This window comes from Neolamprologus brichardi, chromosome 12, assembly GCF_056152115.1.
Source record: "Neolamprologus brichardi isolate AB-2024 chromosome 12, ASM5615211v1, whole genome shotgun sequence".
Lineage (NCBI taxonomy): Eukaryota > Metazoa > Chordata > Actinopteri > Cichliformes > Cichlidae > Neolamprologus > Neolamprologus brichardi.
The window spans coordinates 18,685,911-18,700,662 of record NC_142115.1 but is presented as its reverse complement, the minus strand read 5'-3'; the positions used below and the strand labels follow the sequence as shown (position 1 = coordinate 18,700,662).

Sequence of the window (14,752 nt, the reverse complement as noted above, 5' to 3'; positions counted from 1 at the left end):
GCAACAGTCTTTGTTGATGCTTTGGGGGAACAGCAGTGTGATGGTGATCAGAAAATAAATGACTAGAACACAGACGGAGAAGTTAGAGCCCTTTTTATTTGCCGCGCACAACCAGTGGGAACTAGATTCGTACAAATACCACTAAAAGGATTTAAACTGGGCATTTAGACTTGATTTTTCTTAGCTGGAAAGACAACATAGTGTATTAAAAAGTTATTATGCAGCACAACTTTGTATGGCAACACATGTAGATCACACTACAGCACTATTTAGTACATTTAAAGGAAGATTTATCTGGGTGTTTACAGAGCTGTGGCACCTCTTTGTTCTACTTTACTGCACATTAGGCTCTATCTCAGGTTGCTCTTTCTCTGTATTCTTGACGCCAGTTGACGCGGTCGCCCTGCCATCAGGACAAAGATCTGAAGGAAGAGGAAATCACAAAATGAGAATAGTGTTTGTGATGGTCACACGGGATGCTGGAAACACGCCTAAATGGCGGCTGACCTTTGCTTGTAAAGTGGTACTCTGAAGGGAATTTAAGACATTCTGCCTGGTTCTTGAAGGTCTCCAACTCAGAACCCTCCAGAGCGCCGGTCCGTGCTTTTCAAGAAAGAAAGAAGAGGACGGGAAAAGAAAGGTGGTTATTTAAAGCAGTATGTGCTAAATATTAAGCTGTGTGTTGCTGCTAAAATGCGAGATGAAGGTTTGAAAAATGACTTACTGAACAGGAAGAAGTATCGCCCTTTTGACTTGCCGTCGGGGAGGAGAGTGGTGTCTTCAGACAGCAGGCAGTTGCTGCAGGTCTCATAGTACTTCCCGTCATGATAGGAAGTGTGACCATTGATGTTATCTGTGAAAAAACAAAAAAACGAAACATAACTCTGACTGTAACCCCCAGCGATTAAAAGAAATGAAACCTGCGGCACACATCACCAACTCAGTGAGTCAGAGCAAAAATACCAGACACATACAGGTGGTGTGACTTGTCATTCCTGAGATGGTGGCGTTCGCTATGCCCTGAAGACATTTATTTTCATTCCTGTGTTGAGATAACAACAACACTTTACTATACACTCTCAACTGGACCGCATCAGTATGTTCACACATGAAACACACGACACTCACAGGCGGTCAGCCCAGTAGATGGTGATGACTCCGCTCTCCGAGGACGCTGACACATCCAACCAGGAGCTGTTCACTGACAATATGTCGTCCTTCAGGCCCGGATCGTCCCAGGATGCCACGTGAAGCACCCACTTCCCATAAATCTTCCGGCACACAAAGAGAAAAATAAAATGCAAATGACTCTCATGACTGTTTCTGTTAGATGTGACCAGACTTTATTTCTCAGCAGAATACAACTTTCTCTCATAGCCTGGTTAGAGAAAAAGTGTTGTGAAAATGTATTACATTATTGTTTTACTCTGCTGTGACTGTAGACACGGCATTTGGCCTCCCCAAAAACATGGATTAACCCAGAGGTAGGTGAGTCCCTTTCCCTAAGTTAAAAATAAATAATCATACAATTTTACTTTGCAGCTCTTCTAAATCATAATTTTTCTGCTTTATAATCAGTGAGAACTACTGCATTGGAATCTAGTAGGGGACACATTAATGTAGCTTACATGCAAGATTCACCGGCTGCACAGGACAGTAGAAGTGCTTGATGCTCGGTGCACATGGACGCAAGCTTCCAGCTATTACTGACCAGCTGAAACTTTCTTTGGTTTTTAAAAACTCCAAGGAACATTTGCTTTATGCTGTTGCAATAGTAAACAGACCGTGCGGTTTCTCGGGGAACTGCAGTAGGATGGTTGCTACGGGTAGACTCAGACTATGTCTTGTTGTCAATGGAGTAAAAAGGTTGTACGTAAATAGCCTGTTGCTGTAGAGTGAAATCAGGTGTACCTAGTCAAGTGGCAGACATTGTAAAATTGATATGTGTTTAAGTTACCCATACTGTATGTTCGTATTGACAAAGTGAGAAAGAGATGACATGATGAAAAATGTCCCATGCTGTACTCCAACTGACGGCCTTCAGCACACAAAAGACAGACAAGGAAGCAGTAACTGTGCCACTAAGAGATCTTGTCTAAATCTACTTAAAAAGTGAGTGAGATTAAAATCTGTATTAAAATTATCTGTAAAATATTTCAACCTGCAACCTCATTACATACAGCTAATAGCTTGCTGCCGTAGGGTGAATACACGTGTTTGACGCTGTAAATAGTAAATTGTAAAAATGTGTTTACAGAGAAGCAGAGAAAGAGAAAAAAAGCTGACATGAACTGATGACCTTCAGCATACGATGGAGAGGCCAGCAAGTGATAAGTATGCCACTGAGGATGAGCGAGCAGGACTGTGCCAACCAATCAACAAATGATATTCAAATGAGTGAGGGTGTGAAATGAGAGCAGTGACCCCGTCTCTCTGTCTATCACAAAATGACGTTTATAAAATGGGAAACAAAAGTGGTATTCATCTGTTTGAAAAACTGTTAGCATCCCAACACATTGCTCTACATATGGATTTTGGTGTGTGTAGACCTTAAAGTGAGGTCAGGGGAGCGAGTTAAAAAAGGTTGGGGGGATTTTTGTCCAAAACTGGTTGGAGATAATAAACAGGGAGTGAACGGGAATTCAAAATGCCATTCCTCTGAAACAAACGGCTCCGGTTCAAGAAGTATGCATGTGTGGGAAGGGCTCCTTGAAAAGAAGACAAGCGTAGCTGTTTTGAAGATAAAAGGATGGCTGAAGGGTGAAAATGATGGTCGCAGCGGCAGGTTAAACAGAAAATTTTCAGGCGAGCTTTGGTGCTTTTCGCACTCTGACCTACTTCGTTTTCACTGTTGCTCTGCAATACACATGAATGGGGGAGGGATTTGAGAGATATCTTGGTGACATCTTTGAAAAGAATTTAAAGACCTTAGAAGTTACTGTGGAAAAAATGCGATATTGTTTTTGGCACATTCGTGACATTCATCGTGGTGTGACAACGACGTCTGAATGGGCAAATGACGTGAAAGAAAATGGGTCCAGAGGAAGGAGCGTGACAGCAGAAAAGTGAGAGAGTGCTGCCTCTGCATTCAAAGTCAATGGGACTTTATTAATAGAAAAAGTGGAATATTTCAGAAACTGCATGAAAATTTTGAAATCTGAATAGAAGCACGCAGGACATGATTAAGCCCGTCGTTTTGGCGTATGAACAGTGTGTCTACGGCAAATGATGTGAGACTAGTTCGCGGATGAAGAATAATAAGAATAACATATACTGGGATCTTTACTTTGCAACAATCCCACCAATAACACAAGATTCAGCTACTCAGTTCACATTAATATGCATCACTGTTATGACTGCTTCATAACAAATGGTTGCTCATACTCACGGGGCTGTGGCTGTCCAGCACCAGAGGCTTGACCAGCTCTTTACAGTCCGGTTTAGATGCGACGCCCAGGGAGGCGAGAGCCAGCAGAACTATAACCTGCTGTGCAGCCATGGTCCAGACAGCAGGCGGCCAGGGAGCAACACTAACCTCAGGGACCCCACTGCCAGCTAGAGCCTCCTCAAAGGGAACTGAGGGACATGTTTTGTAACAGTGGGCTGGGCCACACGTGCACACATACACACACACACACACACACACACACACACACACACACACACACACACACACACACACACACACACACACACACACACACACACACACACACACACCAAGCTGTGCACCCATCACTCCACAGGACATTATGTTGACTTATACTAATTTCATGCAGACTTATGCTGAACCAAACCATAATAACACTTACTGTAAACTAATGTAATGTATGTTGTGAGGAAATGCTTTCTGTCACCATAACGTGACTTTATAATCACATTAATAATTCTCTCCCTTTCTTTTCCTTCCTCTGGTTTCAGGAGGAGTCTTTCACTTAATGCATCCAGTCAGTCAGGCTTGTGTCCAATTTATCTTGTTATATAACAGCCAGCTGGCAAAGTCTGAATAGGACCTCCATCCCCTCCATCTTTCAGTATGCGAGCACCTCCTTGCACAGCCTCTCTCACACTAAACAAGGCATGAAAATAAAAAGAAAGACACACACACAAACACTCATCTGTTTTTTTAACATGTGCAATGTCTTTGTGACAGGGGATTTTTAGTGTAGTTCTCCCCAAATTTGGTTGAATTCCAAGCAGAGATACACTGAGCCCCTTTAGTCTTGACAAATGAGCCCCTTTGGAATGACCTCTGACCTCAGTGGGGTCCTCTATTCATGTCAGAGGGATAAAACACAGCCAAACTATTGACTAGCATAGATTTTAACTGTGGGTGGACGTGCCAATCCTTTTTCTCCTTAAAATCAAATATTTAGCTAATAAATGCATTAATATTCTCTACTTCATACCTCACATTTCATAATCTCACTTATAATAGCCACCATACAAATCTCTCCTTCTTTTTTCCAGCTGCTGTGGCATTTTCTCCCTTGTTGTGGTAACTAACTTTGCTTATTTACAGATTAACCTTTACAACCTATTCTAGTTAAATTTGACCTTGTTTGACATTTTTCATCAGTAAAAAAACCCTAAATGTCATTCTTTTATCCTGACATTTGATGGCTTTTCCTTCTGAGTGAAGGCAAGGCAAGGCAAGGCAAGGCAAGTTTATTTGTATAGCACAATTCAACAACAAGGTGATTCAAAGTGCTTTACAGAGACATTAGAAACAAAAACAAATAAAAAGCATGATTTAAAATTGATTAAAACAAGCAAACAAACTAACTAATTAACAAACAAACAAACAAACAAACAAACAAACAAAACAGTATATAAAATCAAGACAGATAAAATCAGAACAGTAGATAAAATCAGTAGTTAAAATGTAAGTTTTGAGTGCGGATTTGGTGCTTTATTCAAATGCAGCTGAGAACAGGTGAGTCTTCAACCTGGATTTAAATAAACTGAGTGTTTCAGCTGATCGGAGGCTTTCTGGGAGTTTGTTCCAGATATAAGGAGCATAAAAGCTGAATGCAGCTTCTCTGTGTCTGGTTCTGACTCTGGGAACTGATAAAAGACCGGATCCAGATGACCTGAGGGATCTGGAAGGTTCATACTGGGTCAGGAGGTCACTGATGTATTTTGGTCCTAAACCATTCAGAGCTTTATAGACCAGCATCAGAACTTTAAAGTCTATCCTCTGACGGACAGGCAGCCAGTGTAAAGACCTCAGAGCTGGACTGATGTGGTCCACTTTTTTGGTCTTAGTGAGGACTCGAGCAGCAGAGTTCTGAATGAGCTGTAGTTGTCTGACGGATTTTTTAGGTAGACCTGTAAAGATGCTGTTACAGTAATCAAGCCTACTAAAGATGAATGCATGGACTAGTTTTTCCAGGTCCTGTTGGGACATCAGATCTTTTATCCTTGATATATTCTTGAGGTGATAGTAAGCTGATTTTGTTATTGTCTTAATGTGTTTTTCTAGGTTTAGGTCTGCATCCATCACTACACCCAAATTTCTCGCCTGGTTTGTGGTTTTTAGGTGTATAGACTGAAGTTCTCTGGTGACCTGTAATTGTTTTTCTTTGGCGCCAAAGACTATTACCTCAGTTTTGTTTTTGTTTAGCTGGAGAAAATTGTGGCACAACCAGTCATTAATTTCCTCAATGCATTTACCAAGAGCCTGTACAGGGCCTCGGTCTCCTGGTGACATTGTGATATATATTTGTGTGTCATCTGCATAGCTATGGTAGTTTATTTTGTTGTTCTTTATAATCTGTGCCAGTGGGAGCATGTAAATGTTAAACAGAAGAGGTCCCAAGATGGAACCTTGGGGAACTCCACATGTGATACTTGTCTGCTCAGATGTGAAGTTACCTATTGATACAAAGTATTTCCTGTTTTCTAAGTATGTTTTGAACCAGTTTAGTACAGTTCCTGAAAGACCTGTCCAGTTCTCCAGTCGTTTGAGTAATATGTTGTGGTCAACTGTATCAAATGCTGCACTGAGATCCAGTAAAACTAAGACTGACATTTTTCCACTGTCTGTATTCAGACATATGTCATTAAACATTTTGTTTAGAGCGGTTTCAGTGCTGTGGTTCTGTCTAAAACCTGACTGGAAGGCATCATAGCAGTTATTCTGTTTTAAGAAGTAAGTGACCTGTTGAGAAACTGCTTTTTCAATGATCTTACTTAAAAATGGGAGATTTGAGATTGGCCTGTAGTTGTTCATTTGTGTCTTGTCGAGATTGTCCTTTTTTAGTACAGGTTTAATTACAGCCGTTTTTAGTGATTCTGGAAACACACCTGATAATAAAGAAAAATTGACGATCTGTAACAGGTCTGACTCTAAAGTCTTTGAGACCTTTTTGAAAAAACTTGTTGGCAGGACATCTAAACAGCAAGAGGAGGAGTTCAGTTGACCTAAGATGTCCTCCAGGTCTTTGCTGTTAATCGGGTGAAACTGTTTCATGGTGTTTAAACTGTTTTTCGGTGGACACAGTACATATTCTGGATCTGCTGTTGATGTACCAATTGCTTGTCTAATCTTTTGGATTTTTTCTGTGAAGAATTTGGCAAAGTCATTGCAGGCCATGGTCGAATGAAGTTCAGGTGCCACTGACACAGGAGGGTTTGTTAGCCTGTCAACTGTAGAAAATAAGACCCGAGCATTATGACTGTTTTTGGTGATGATGTCAGAGAAGTAGGACCTCCTTGCACTCCTCAGTTGTAAATTATAATTGTGAAGTTTCTCTTTATAGATGTCATAATGAACCTGGAGGTTTGTTTTTCTCCATCTGCGCTCAGCTTTCCTACACTCTCTTTTTTCATTTTTCACTAGTGTGGAGTTTCTCCATGGAGACTTTTTCCTTCCAGAGATAACCTTCACCTTAATGGGAGCAATTGTATCCATTACATTTAACATTTTAGCATTGAAGCTATTGACGAGCTTATTGACTGAACCTCTGGACAGGTCAGGTGTTAATGGGAAGACCTGGTTAAATATCTCACTACTGTATTCAGTTATACACCGTTTTGTGATCACTGCTGTTGATATATTTGTGTGATGAGTGAAGGAAAATACAAACAATTTAAAATACAAATACAATTTTTTGTATCTATTCCGATACAAAAAATCAAGGAAAATTATGCTTTTAGGGAATCTTGAAACTGTGTATGCCATGTCTGTGTGTATTTTTAATCGGACAGTGGTGACACTGAGTTCAAGGAAGACCTCAACACTGCCATGAGAAATGAACTCAAAGAACTTTCTTCCTATAACTCTAATTCACCCAATACATCTCTCTATCCATAACCTAACATTCACATACTCAGAAGACAGAGTTCAGTATCTCGTTCAACAATGCTTTAATGTCCAGACCAGAGAAGCCAGTGATCGAACCACTGACCTTCTGCTGGGTAGATGCTCAGCCTCCTGAGGCAGAGCCGCCCAAACATGAGAACAGTCTGCATTCTCAAATCTCTGAGCACAGTTTCCTGCAGGGACAGACACACGCTGGTCTTTGAAGGGTTATGAGATAACCTCCATCCCATCATCTTCCACTCATCTAGTTCTGGGTTGCAGAGGGGCTGGAGCCTATCCCAGCTATCACAGTACACCCTGGACAGGGTGTACTGTGAAAGTACACAGTACACCCTGTACACCGACTTATCAGTCGCAGGGCCTTAGTTAAAGTGTGACCTGTAGTTAAATGCTCTTTGAGTGGTATGACTAAAAAAAGGACTACATGAATATGAGTACATTTCAATTGCACCTGCAATGTAACAAAATAAAAAACAATTAGAATAGCTCTGAATGCACATAATAGTGCACAATAAGCAAGATTTGAGTTCTACGTGTTAATTAATGTTGATATTTATAGATGGTAGTTAAGAGGATTTTTAATTATTTTTAAAGATATAGCAGAGTGGACAGTGTTTAATGCCTGTAATGGTTATACATGATTATATATGATAAATCCCAACAGCTCTAGTTCTACATTCAATACAATATAATTCAGTCATTATAGCTTTTTGTTTTCATGTCTTGGGTAACACAGAACATGATAGTATGTGAAAACAGAGGGTTTTCTCCAAAAACAAGAGTTGTACATGTCAGGGGTTGTGTAGCGGAGAGGAATGCGAGGCTCCTAACGTAGACATGCAGAGGCAGGTGGTGGTGAACAAAAATTGAGCCATTTATTCAGGCTGAAGATTGGAATACAAAATAGCATGACATCAAAGAAACATACATAAAATACAAAAGGGAACTGAAAAGTTAAACGTCCTGGAACCTAAACTGGGAATCAACACTAGGGCCAGGGGGCACAGGAGCTGGGAGACACAAAACTTGAAATGCTGGCAAAGGATGAAGGGAGACTGAGACAATATATACATAGGGTTAAAATACACTGCTGAACTGACTCTAACTAATGAGACAAGGAAGCTAAACTTAAGACAACCTCCTGAAATAAACCATGGAAAATAACTAGACAGAGCAGCGAGGGGGCGCAGAGAATGACAGAAACTTAGCACAGGTTACACAGGGAAGACAGGATAAACTCCAATACTACATACACAATACTCACGACTATAACCATGGACAGAACTAGAGAATAAAAACTAGTAGGACTCAAAATAAAAGGTTACTATAAATAACAAACTCAACCTACAAGAGATGTAATATAAGTTCTAGATAATACATGTAAAATGTATACTTAAGAATCAGTCTGGAGATATTTAAACAGAACTCGAAATCTGACAAACACAGAAGAATCTACTGTGAAGTCGAGGCACTCTACCTGTTTCCCAAATACATCAAGGTTACCAGATACCATACCACTTTTTTAAGCACTTTTAAAAAGAACAACAGGGCTGAAAAAATAAAATCACCCATATAAAATAAATCATTAACATCAACAGAATATTCAGGTTTTTATGTATGAGTTTACAGACAAGCAGCCACAGAATGACAGACTTCGAGAGATTTATACAGCTTCACAGTTCTGACAGTCATTGCAGAAACAAACATTTCTACTGAAAGTGACTTGGGTTAGGTTTAAAATAACATTTTCAAAATATGTGATTAATATATATCTCTGCTGAGGACACTGTGCCGTTTCTGTGATTAATCACACTCAGTATTAATCTGATATTTTTATCTGCTTATTGGTGCGGCCCTCCACAACAGTACTGGTTTCTCTTCTCATGTGACCCCTTGGGAAAATGAATGGCTGACCCCTGCACCTCCTCAGTCTAGATCAGAAAACAGAGCGAGCAGCAAAGTCAGACAATAATGAAGAGGCATGATGAGAAGTCAAACGACGGCCAGCTCCATACCAGGACTGCTGAGCTCCTGTGGGGAGGCAGGGATGACTTCAGTGGAGGTTACATAAGAGAGGGGGTGGGCAGAGGGGCTGGTTGGACTGTGTAATAGGATTATGTAAGGCTGGTTTCAAAAGAGATAATGCTTCATTTGGTGTTTGTTGGTGATGCGTGTGTGCGTGTGCTAAATGGTAAATATTAAAGGTTAGGTTTACTAAGTGGGGAAAATTAGCATAAGGCTGCAATCACAAATATGTGCCGATGGTAGATCATTTGCAAAACTTGCCACTTCTTGTTTCTCGGAAATAGCATTTCAATTCAGACCAAGGAGATGCAGCTGAAGGAGAATCCATCCATCCAGCTTATCCCAGCTGTCACAGGGCAAGAGGCAGGGTACACCCAGGACAGGTCGCCAGTCTGTAGCAGGGCTTGAAGGAGAATCAGTATTTTCTTTTGTTGTTGTTGTTGTTGTTTTTAAAAAAGGCTAACTTTTCAGTTAGGAATTGCTGGCTGGGGTCGCTGTTCCTTGGATGAATCTCTCAGGTGGAGTGCAAGATGCATCCAGACAAGACCTGCTGTATCAGCATGATGTGCGTTTAACAGGTATAATGTGCAGAAGAACATAAAACAATATTCACCTTCAGAAAGGCATTTACTATCTTTACCACATACTCATCACTTATTTATTTTTTTTGGCTAACCACCACACTGCAGTATGGTGTGATGGTGATTATCACTGTTGCCTCACAGCAAGAAGATCCTGGGGTTGACTCCACCATCTGGCCAAGGCCTTTCTGTGTGTTGTTATCTTTGTTTGCGTGGGTTCTTTGCAGGTACTCTCGGTTCCTCCCACAGTCCAGAGACATGTAGTTAGTGGGGTTAGGTTAATGTGAACGTGAGTGCAAATAGCTGTCTGTCTCTCTGTGTTAGCCCTGCTACAGACTGGTGACCTGTCCAGGGTGTAACCTGCCTCTTGCCCTATGGCAGCTGGGACAGACTCCAGCCCCCCTGCAACCCTGGTAAGGATAACCAGAAGAGAATCAATTTTTCTTTTTTTTTTTGCATGCTGTTAGGTGGTTGTTACAGTTAATATCACGTACTGTAAAATCCACACATCAATTTAAAACTCCTCAGACAGTGCAAAACTGTCAGGATGGGACTTTAAGGCCAATGATGCAAAAATATAGGAAGGGAGGGGCTTTGAAGGAAAAAAGCCTAAGTTTTAGTTTTAAATTTGCAGGAAAGACTTGCCAAAGTTTGCCAGACTTGCCAAAGCTTGACCAATAGACCGGATTTACACAAAACAAAAGACAGCAAACACACAGTTTCTTTCTGTGAATCTTTATGTGAATACAAGAAAAATCAGAAATCACAGTTTACTGAATCTATAGTAAATTTAAAATCAGTCTATTTCACCTATTCATACACAAACAAAAAAAACCCAGCCAGAGTTAACACTGTTACAAACTCCTTGTCCTGGACTGAACCCACTGCAAGATGAAAGAGCGCTTTCTCCACATCTGTCAGCACATCTGTGATACACATCTGAATACACACTTCAAACACTTGAGTAATTTCAGGTTACAGGATAGATCTGATAGATCGAGTGAAAGGAGCTTAAATGTGTTTTTCTCTATTGTTCTTCCTGTCTTGCATCTGTTACAGCTTCACTTTCATATGGACACAGATCTGAAACGAAGGAAGGAAATCAAACTGATGAGTCATTGTTTACATTAGATGTACTGCTTACTGTTTGTGTGGATGGTGAACGCATCTCACCTGTAGTGTTTGCAAAGTATAAATCTAGTGTGAAGTTGAGGCACTCAGCCTGTTTCTTGAGGACTTCGAGATGAGAGGCCTCCAGTGTCCCAGTCTTTGCTGGAGGGAGGGGATGGCAGTGTTAACATTATTTTCAACAGAGTGGCAAAAACAATAAAAAAACAGTTTGAAACTAATTATTAACATTACAGAGTCCTAAAAGTTGGACACATATGGACACAGACAGGCAAATGCAACTCACTGAAGATCCTGAAGCCTCTGCTTTTTGTGGTTTCACCGGCGACCTCTAAGTGGTCTGTCCAAAGCAAGCAGTCGGGGCAAGTGGCCAGATGCTTGCCAATATGCTCATGTCTGGAGGAGTTATAGAAATCTGTAAGATACAAATTAGATGGTTGCCATGTTGTTTTACATCACAATGACTATTTGATAATGCGAGTATAACAACATGTGATCTCTTACACGTGTCTGTGGAAGAGTTTCCTAAGTAGGTGGCATTGACACTTCCATGATAACATTTTCCATCCCTGGTAAGGAGCAGGAAAAAAATATAAGCACATGAAAAAACAAAGAAAAAGGTCAAGAGGTCAAAGTACGTAACTCATTTGATGCCTCAAAGCAGGGGTGTCAAACTCATCTCATTACAAAACTGTAAACCTTGTTAAAAGCCCCAACTTTATGCCCTCCTTCTCATCTTCCTAAATTGTCGACTGGACCGGATTTGAGTCTTTGCTAGGCCGATTCTGGCCCACGGGCCTTATGTTTAACACCCCTGCCTTGAAGGTAGTACAAATCATTTAGAAAATATCGACAATTACGCTTTGTGTCCAAAGCGAATGAGCATGTCTTCACTGTCAGGTATGGGAGTCTGTTTGACCCAGAAGCTGTGCAGAGTTTTAAGCTCTTTTAATTGCTCTTTGCTGTCTGATGTTCCAGCGTAAAATATCCATTTTCCCCAAAGCTAGAGAAAGAAAAAAGAAAAAGTAAATTCAACTTTCAAAGAGATTCACAGCAGGTTCTAAAGGACCAGCATTTCTATTGAAAACAACAGAAATGAGTTTACCATCTTTACCACATGCATAAACATGATTATCGCTTGTTTCCGTGATCATATATAATAATAAGTTTATACATGCAAAATCACCAGTGGGACCTTTTTAACTTTTTAACCATCCAAGGTCAAGTCTGGTTTTTTTTGTTTGTTTGTTTGTTTTTTTGCTAGAGCTAGGAGCATCAGCGATGACAATTCAGCCCTCAGGGAGTCAAAACAATTTAAACTCAGTTCAGCTTCATGGTGAATGTCTCTGCTGAGGACACTGTACCTTGCTACGATCCTCCAGAGGCTTAACGAGTTCTTCGCAGCCTGGATCAGACGCACCAGAGAGCAAGAAGAGAGCCAGCAAAGCCAGGCAACAATGAAGGAACATGACGACAAGTCAAATGACAGGCAGCTGTATACTACAGCAAGACCACAACAGCTGGACTCTTATAGGGAAGGTGCAGCGGGAAGTTACATAAGAGAGGTGGTCTTTAATGGGATTGTGCAATATTGGTACAGATAAGGATAAAGCTTTAATTTTTTTTATCTGTGGTGTGCGTGCGTTTGCAGAATAACAAAATGGAAAATAGCAAACAACATGAATGTGCTGCATTCCTGCAAAAGCTTCTCACAGACATGTGAAACAGATATTCTCTTTATCCGTCAAGTATGGAGTGAGCAGCAGCAAAAGATTTGACAGATTTGGGTAGGGTGGCACAGAAATAAACTGCTTCACAATCACAATCTGTTGCAGCCTGGAATTGCCAGTTATTGCAGAACACGGGAAACTTACTGGAATTTCCAGGGTAGCGTCAGCCAAAACACAGAAAGTACAAATAAAGCTGACTCCTGAAAAACAAAAGCAAGCATAGCGTGTCCTTTTGTAAAGATTTGAGTGAATATAGGAGACAAGAAAAACCCTTTTCCAACATTATTTAACCCAACTGCAGTATTAATGAAATTAGTTTGTTGACTTGTCTTTAGCAGACCTACTGCTGAATGTCGCAGATTCATTAGTGAATAACTTTATGAGTCTCATCAGCTTTGTGTTTACCAAAGCTCCCAGTCATCACCTGGATGACCTACAGAGACATACTTTAGACCAGGTAGTAACACAGAGTGCGACAGTCAAACGCTTAACTACCTGTCTCGCATTGAACTCCCTGCAAGATAAAAAAAAAAGCACCAAAACATCAGCGATACAGAGTTCCCTCATATCAAAGAAAGCACATCTGAATACAAATGTGACTCATGGAGCCAGTTGATGTCTCTGGTTAGACTTGAACGATACAGCAGGTGATAACAGTGTTGTATTGCTTTTTCCCTTTACATCTCCGGCACTTTCCTTCTCATTGGGACACAGATCTGAAACAGAGGAAGGAAATCAAACTGATAAGTCTCAGAACAAACACGGCTTAAAGTCAAGTTTATGAACGTCAATATAGAGATAAATACTCTTAGATTGGGGGGAGGTATGGTGAATTTAAGAGACATGGTTAGAAACCAGAGGACACTTAACTGGATATTGCAAAAATGACGCAACCCGATTTGCTGAGAATCGGGTCGTCACACCGAATGTGAAAATTGATAAAATATTTTATATTAACTACAGTTTTTATGTATTATCTGCAAACTTTACGGTGATAAACTGGGCCTTGGGGAACACGAATAGGTTGGCGAAGCTTTTGACCTTAACCATCATTGTTAGTGCCCAAGATCAAAGTTGACCTTGATTGAAAAAAACAAACAAACCCCAAAACATATTGAGTAACATATCATATGAAAGGCATAGAGCAGGGGTCTCAAACTGCAGTCCTAGAGGGCCAGTGTCCTGCAACTTTTCCATGTGTCCCTGTTGCAGGACACCTGAATGCAATTAGTAGATCATTAGCAAGACTCTACAGAACTTGACTGCATGCTGAGGTGGCAATTCAGCCATTTGATTCATGTTACAGCAGCTCATGAGTGAATGAACATGGTGAAATAAAAGTACTTTTAGAAGTACATTTTTCCAAACACTTACATTTACTTGAGTAGGGTCAGGGGTTTCCTCCTCAGCATGCAGTCAAGTTCTATACTCTTCCTAATGACCTACTAATTACAACAGGGACACATGGAAAGGTTTCAGGACACCAGCCCTCGAGGACTGGAGTTTGAGCCCCTGGCATAGAGAGCTGTACAACACACTCTTTTTTTTTCTCAATACGATGGCCTACTTACAGTGACGTCATAACAGGCTGATATCAGCATGATGTAATAAAAACAACATAAGTATTAACAACTTTGATGTTATTACTGTTATAACTAGACTAACAACATCGAGTTTTAGCATAGCCTTTAGCATAGCCTTTAGCATAGCCTTTAGCATAGCCCTTGCTCTTCTGGGGGAGTTGCTGTTGTTACTATTATTATTAAAATATGTAGCTATACATGTAAAGCTATCCATCTATCTATCTATTTATCTATCTACCTGTCTATCAAATTTCAAGTACAAAATCCATCCCCAAATGATTGTTTGATAGAAGTTATACAACAGGTTTGGTAAATTTAAGTACAGCTTTAACAAACACAATTGTGATCATTTCATCAGCAGATACTTTCAAATGCACT

General features: G+C 40.5%; 2 protein-coding genes across 2 annotated transcripts; both read right to left on the bottom strand.

Moving 5' to 3' along the window:
• Positions 1 to 76: 76 nt before the first annotated feature.
• On the bottom strand, positions 77 to 3,579 carry LOC102797798 (uncharacterized). The gene is made up of 6 exons (XM_006784133.3): positions 3,389 to 3,579; positions 1,129 to 1,271; positions 975 to 1,042; positions 725 to 853; positions 508 to 603; positions 77 to 422 (listed from the first exon to the last, which is right to left on the bottom strand). The coding sequence occupies exons 1-6, from the start codon at positions 3,497 to 3,499 to the stop codon at positions 334 to 336; spliced, it is 636 nt and encodes a 211-aa protein (XP_006784196.1). The 5' UTR covers positions 3,500 to 3,579; the 3' UTR covers positions 77 to 333.
• A 7,073-nt stretch (positions 3,580 to 10,652) lies between these two features.
• LOC148100212 (uncharacterized) lies at positions 10,653 to 12,579 on the bottom strand. Its single transcript, XM_087849073.1, has 6 exons — positions 12,426 to 12,579; positions 11,922 to 12,064; positions 11,566 to 11,630; positions 11,348 to 11,476; positions 11,107 to 11,205; positions 10,653 to 11,016 (listed from the first exon to the last, which is right to left on the bottom strand). Exons 1-6 carry the CDS (start codon positions 12,528 to 12,530, stop codon positions 10,961 to 10,963), a joined length of 597 nt encoding a protein of 198 aa, XP_087705199.1. The 5' UTR covers positions 12,531 to 12,579; the 3' UTR covers positions 10,653 to 10,960.
• Positions 12,580 to 14,752: the final 2,173 nt, after the last annotated feature.

Bases quoted from the DNA above. Each gene is read 5' to 3' on its own strand.
- LOC102797798 (XM_006784133.3), bottom strand. From the start codon at position 3,499: ATGGCTGCACAGCAGGTTATAGTTCTGCTGGCTCTCGCCTCCCTGGGC. The intron at 1,272-3,388 runs GTGAGTATGAGC...GTGTGCCGGAAG, and splicing joins TGCTGGACAGCCACAGCCCC to ATTTATGGGAAGTGGGTGCT. The intron at 854-974 runs GTATGTGTCTGG...GTTTTTTCACAG, and splicing joins AATGACAAGTCACACCACCT to ATAACATCAATGGTCACACT.
- LOC148100212 (XM_087849073.1), bottom strand. From the start codon at position 12,530: ATGTTCCTTCATTGTTGCCTGGCTTTGCTGGCTCTCTTCTTGCTCTCT. The intron at 12,065-12,425 runs GTACAGTGTCCT...TTCTTTCTCTAG, and splicing joins CTCTGGAGGATCGTAGCAAG to CTTTGGGGAAAATGGATATT. The intron at 11,017-11,106 runs GTGAGATGCGTT...CCTTCGTTTCAG, and splicing joins ATACTTTGCAAACACTACAG to ATCTGTGTCCATATGAAAGT.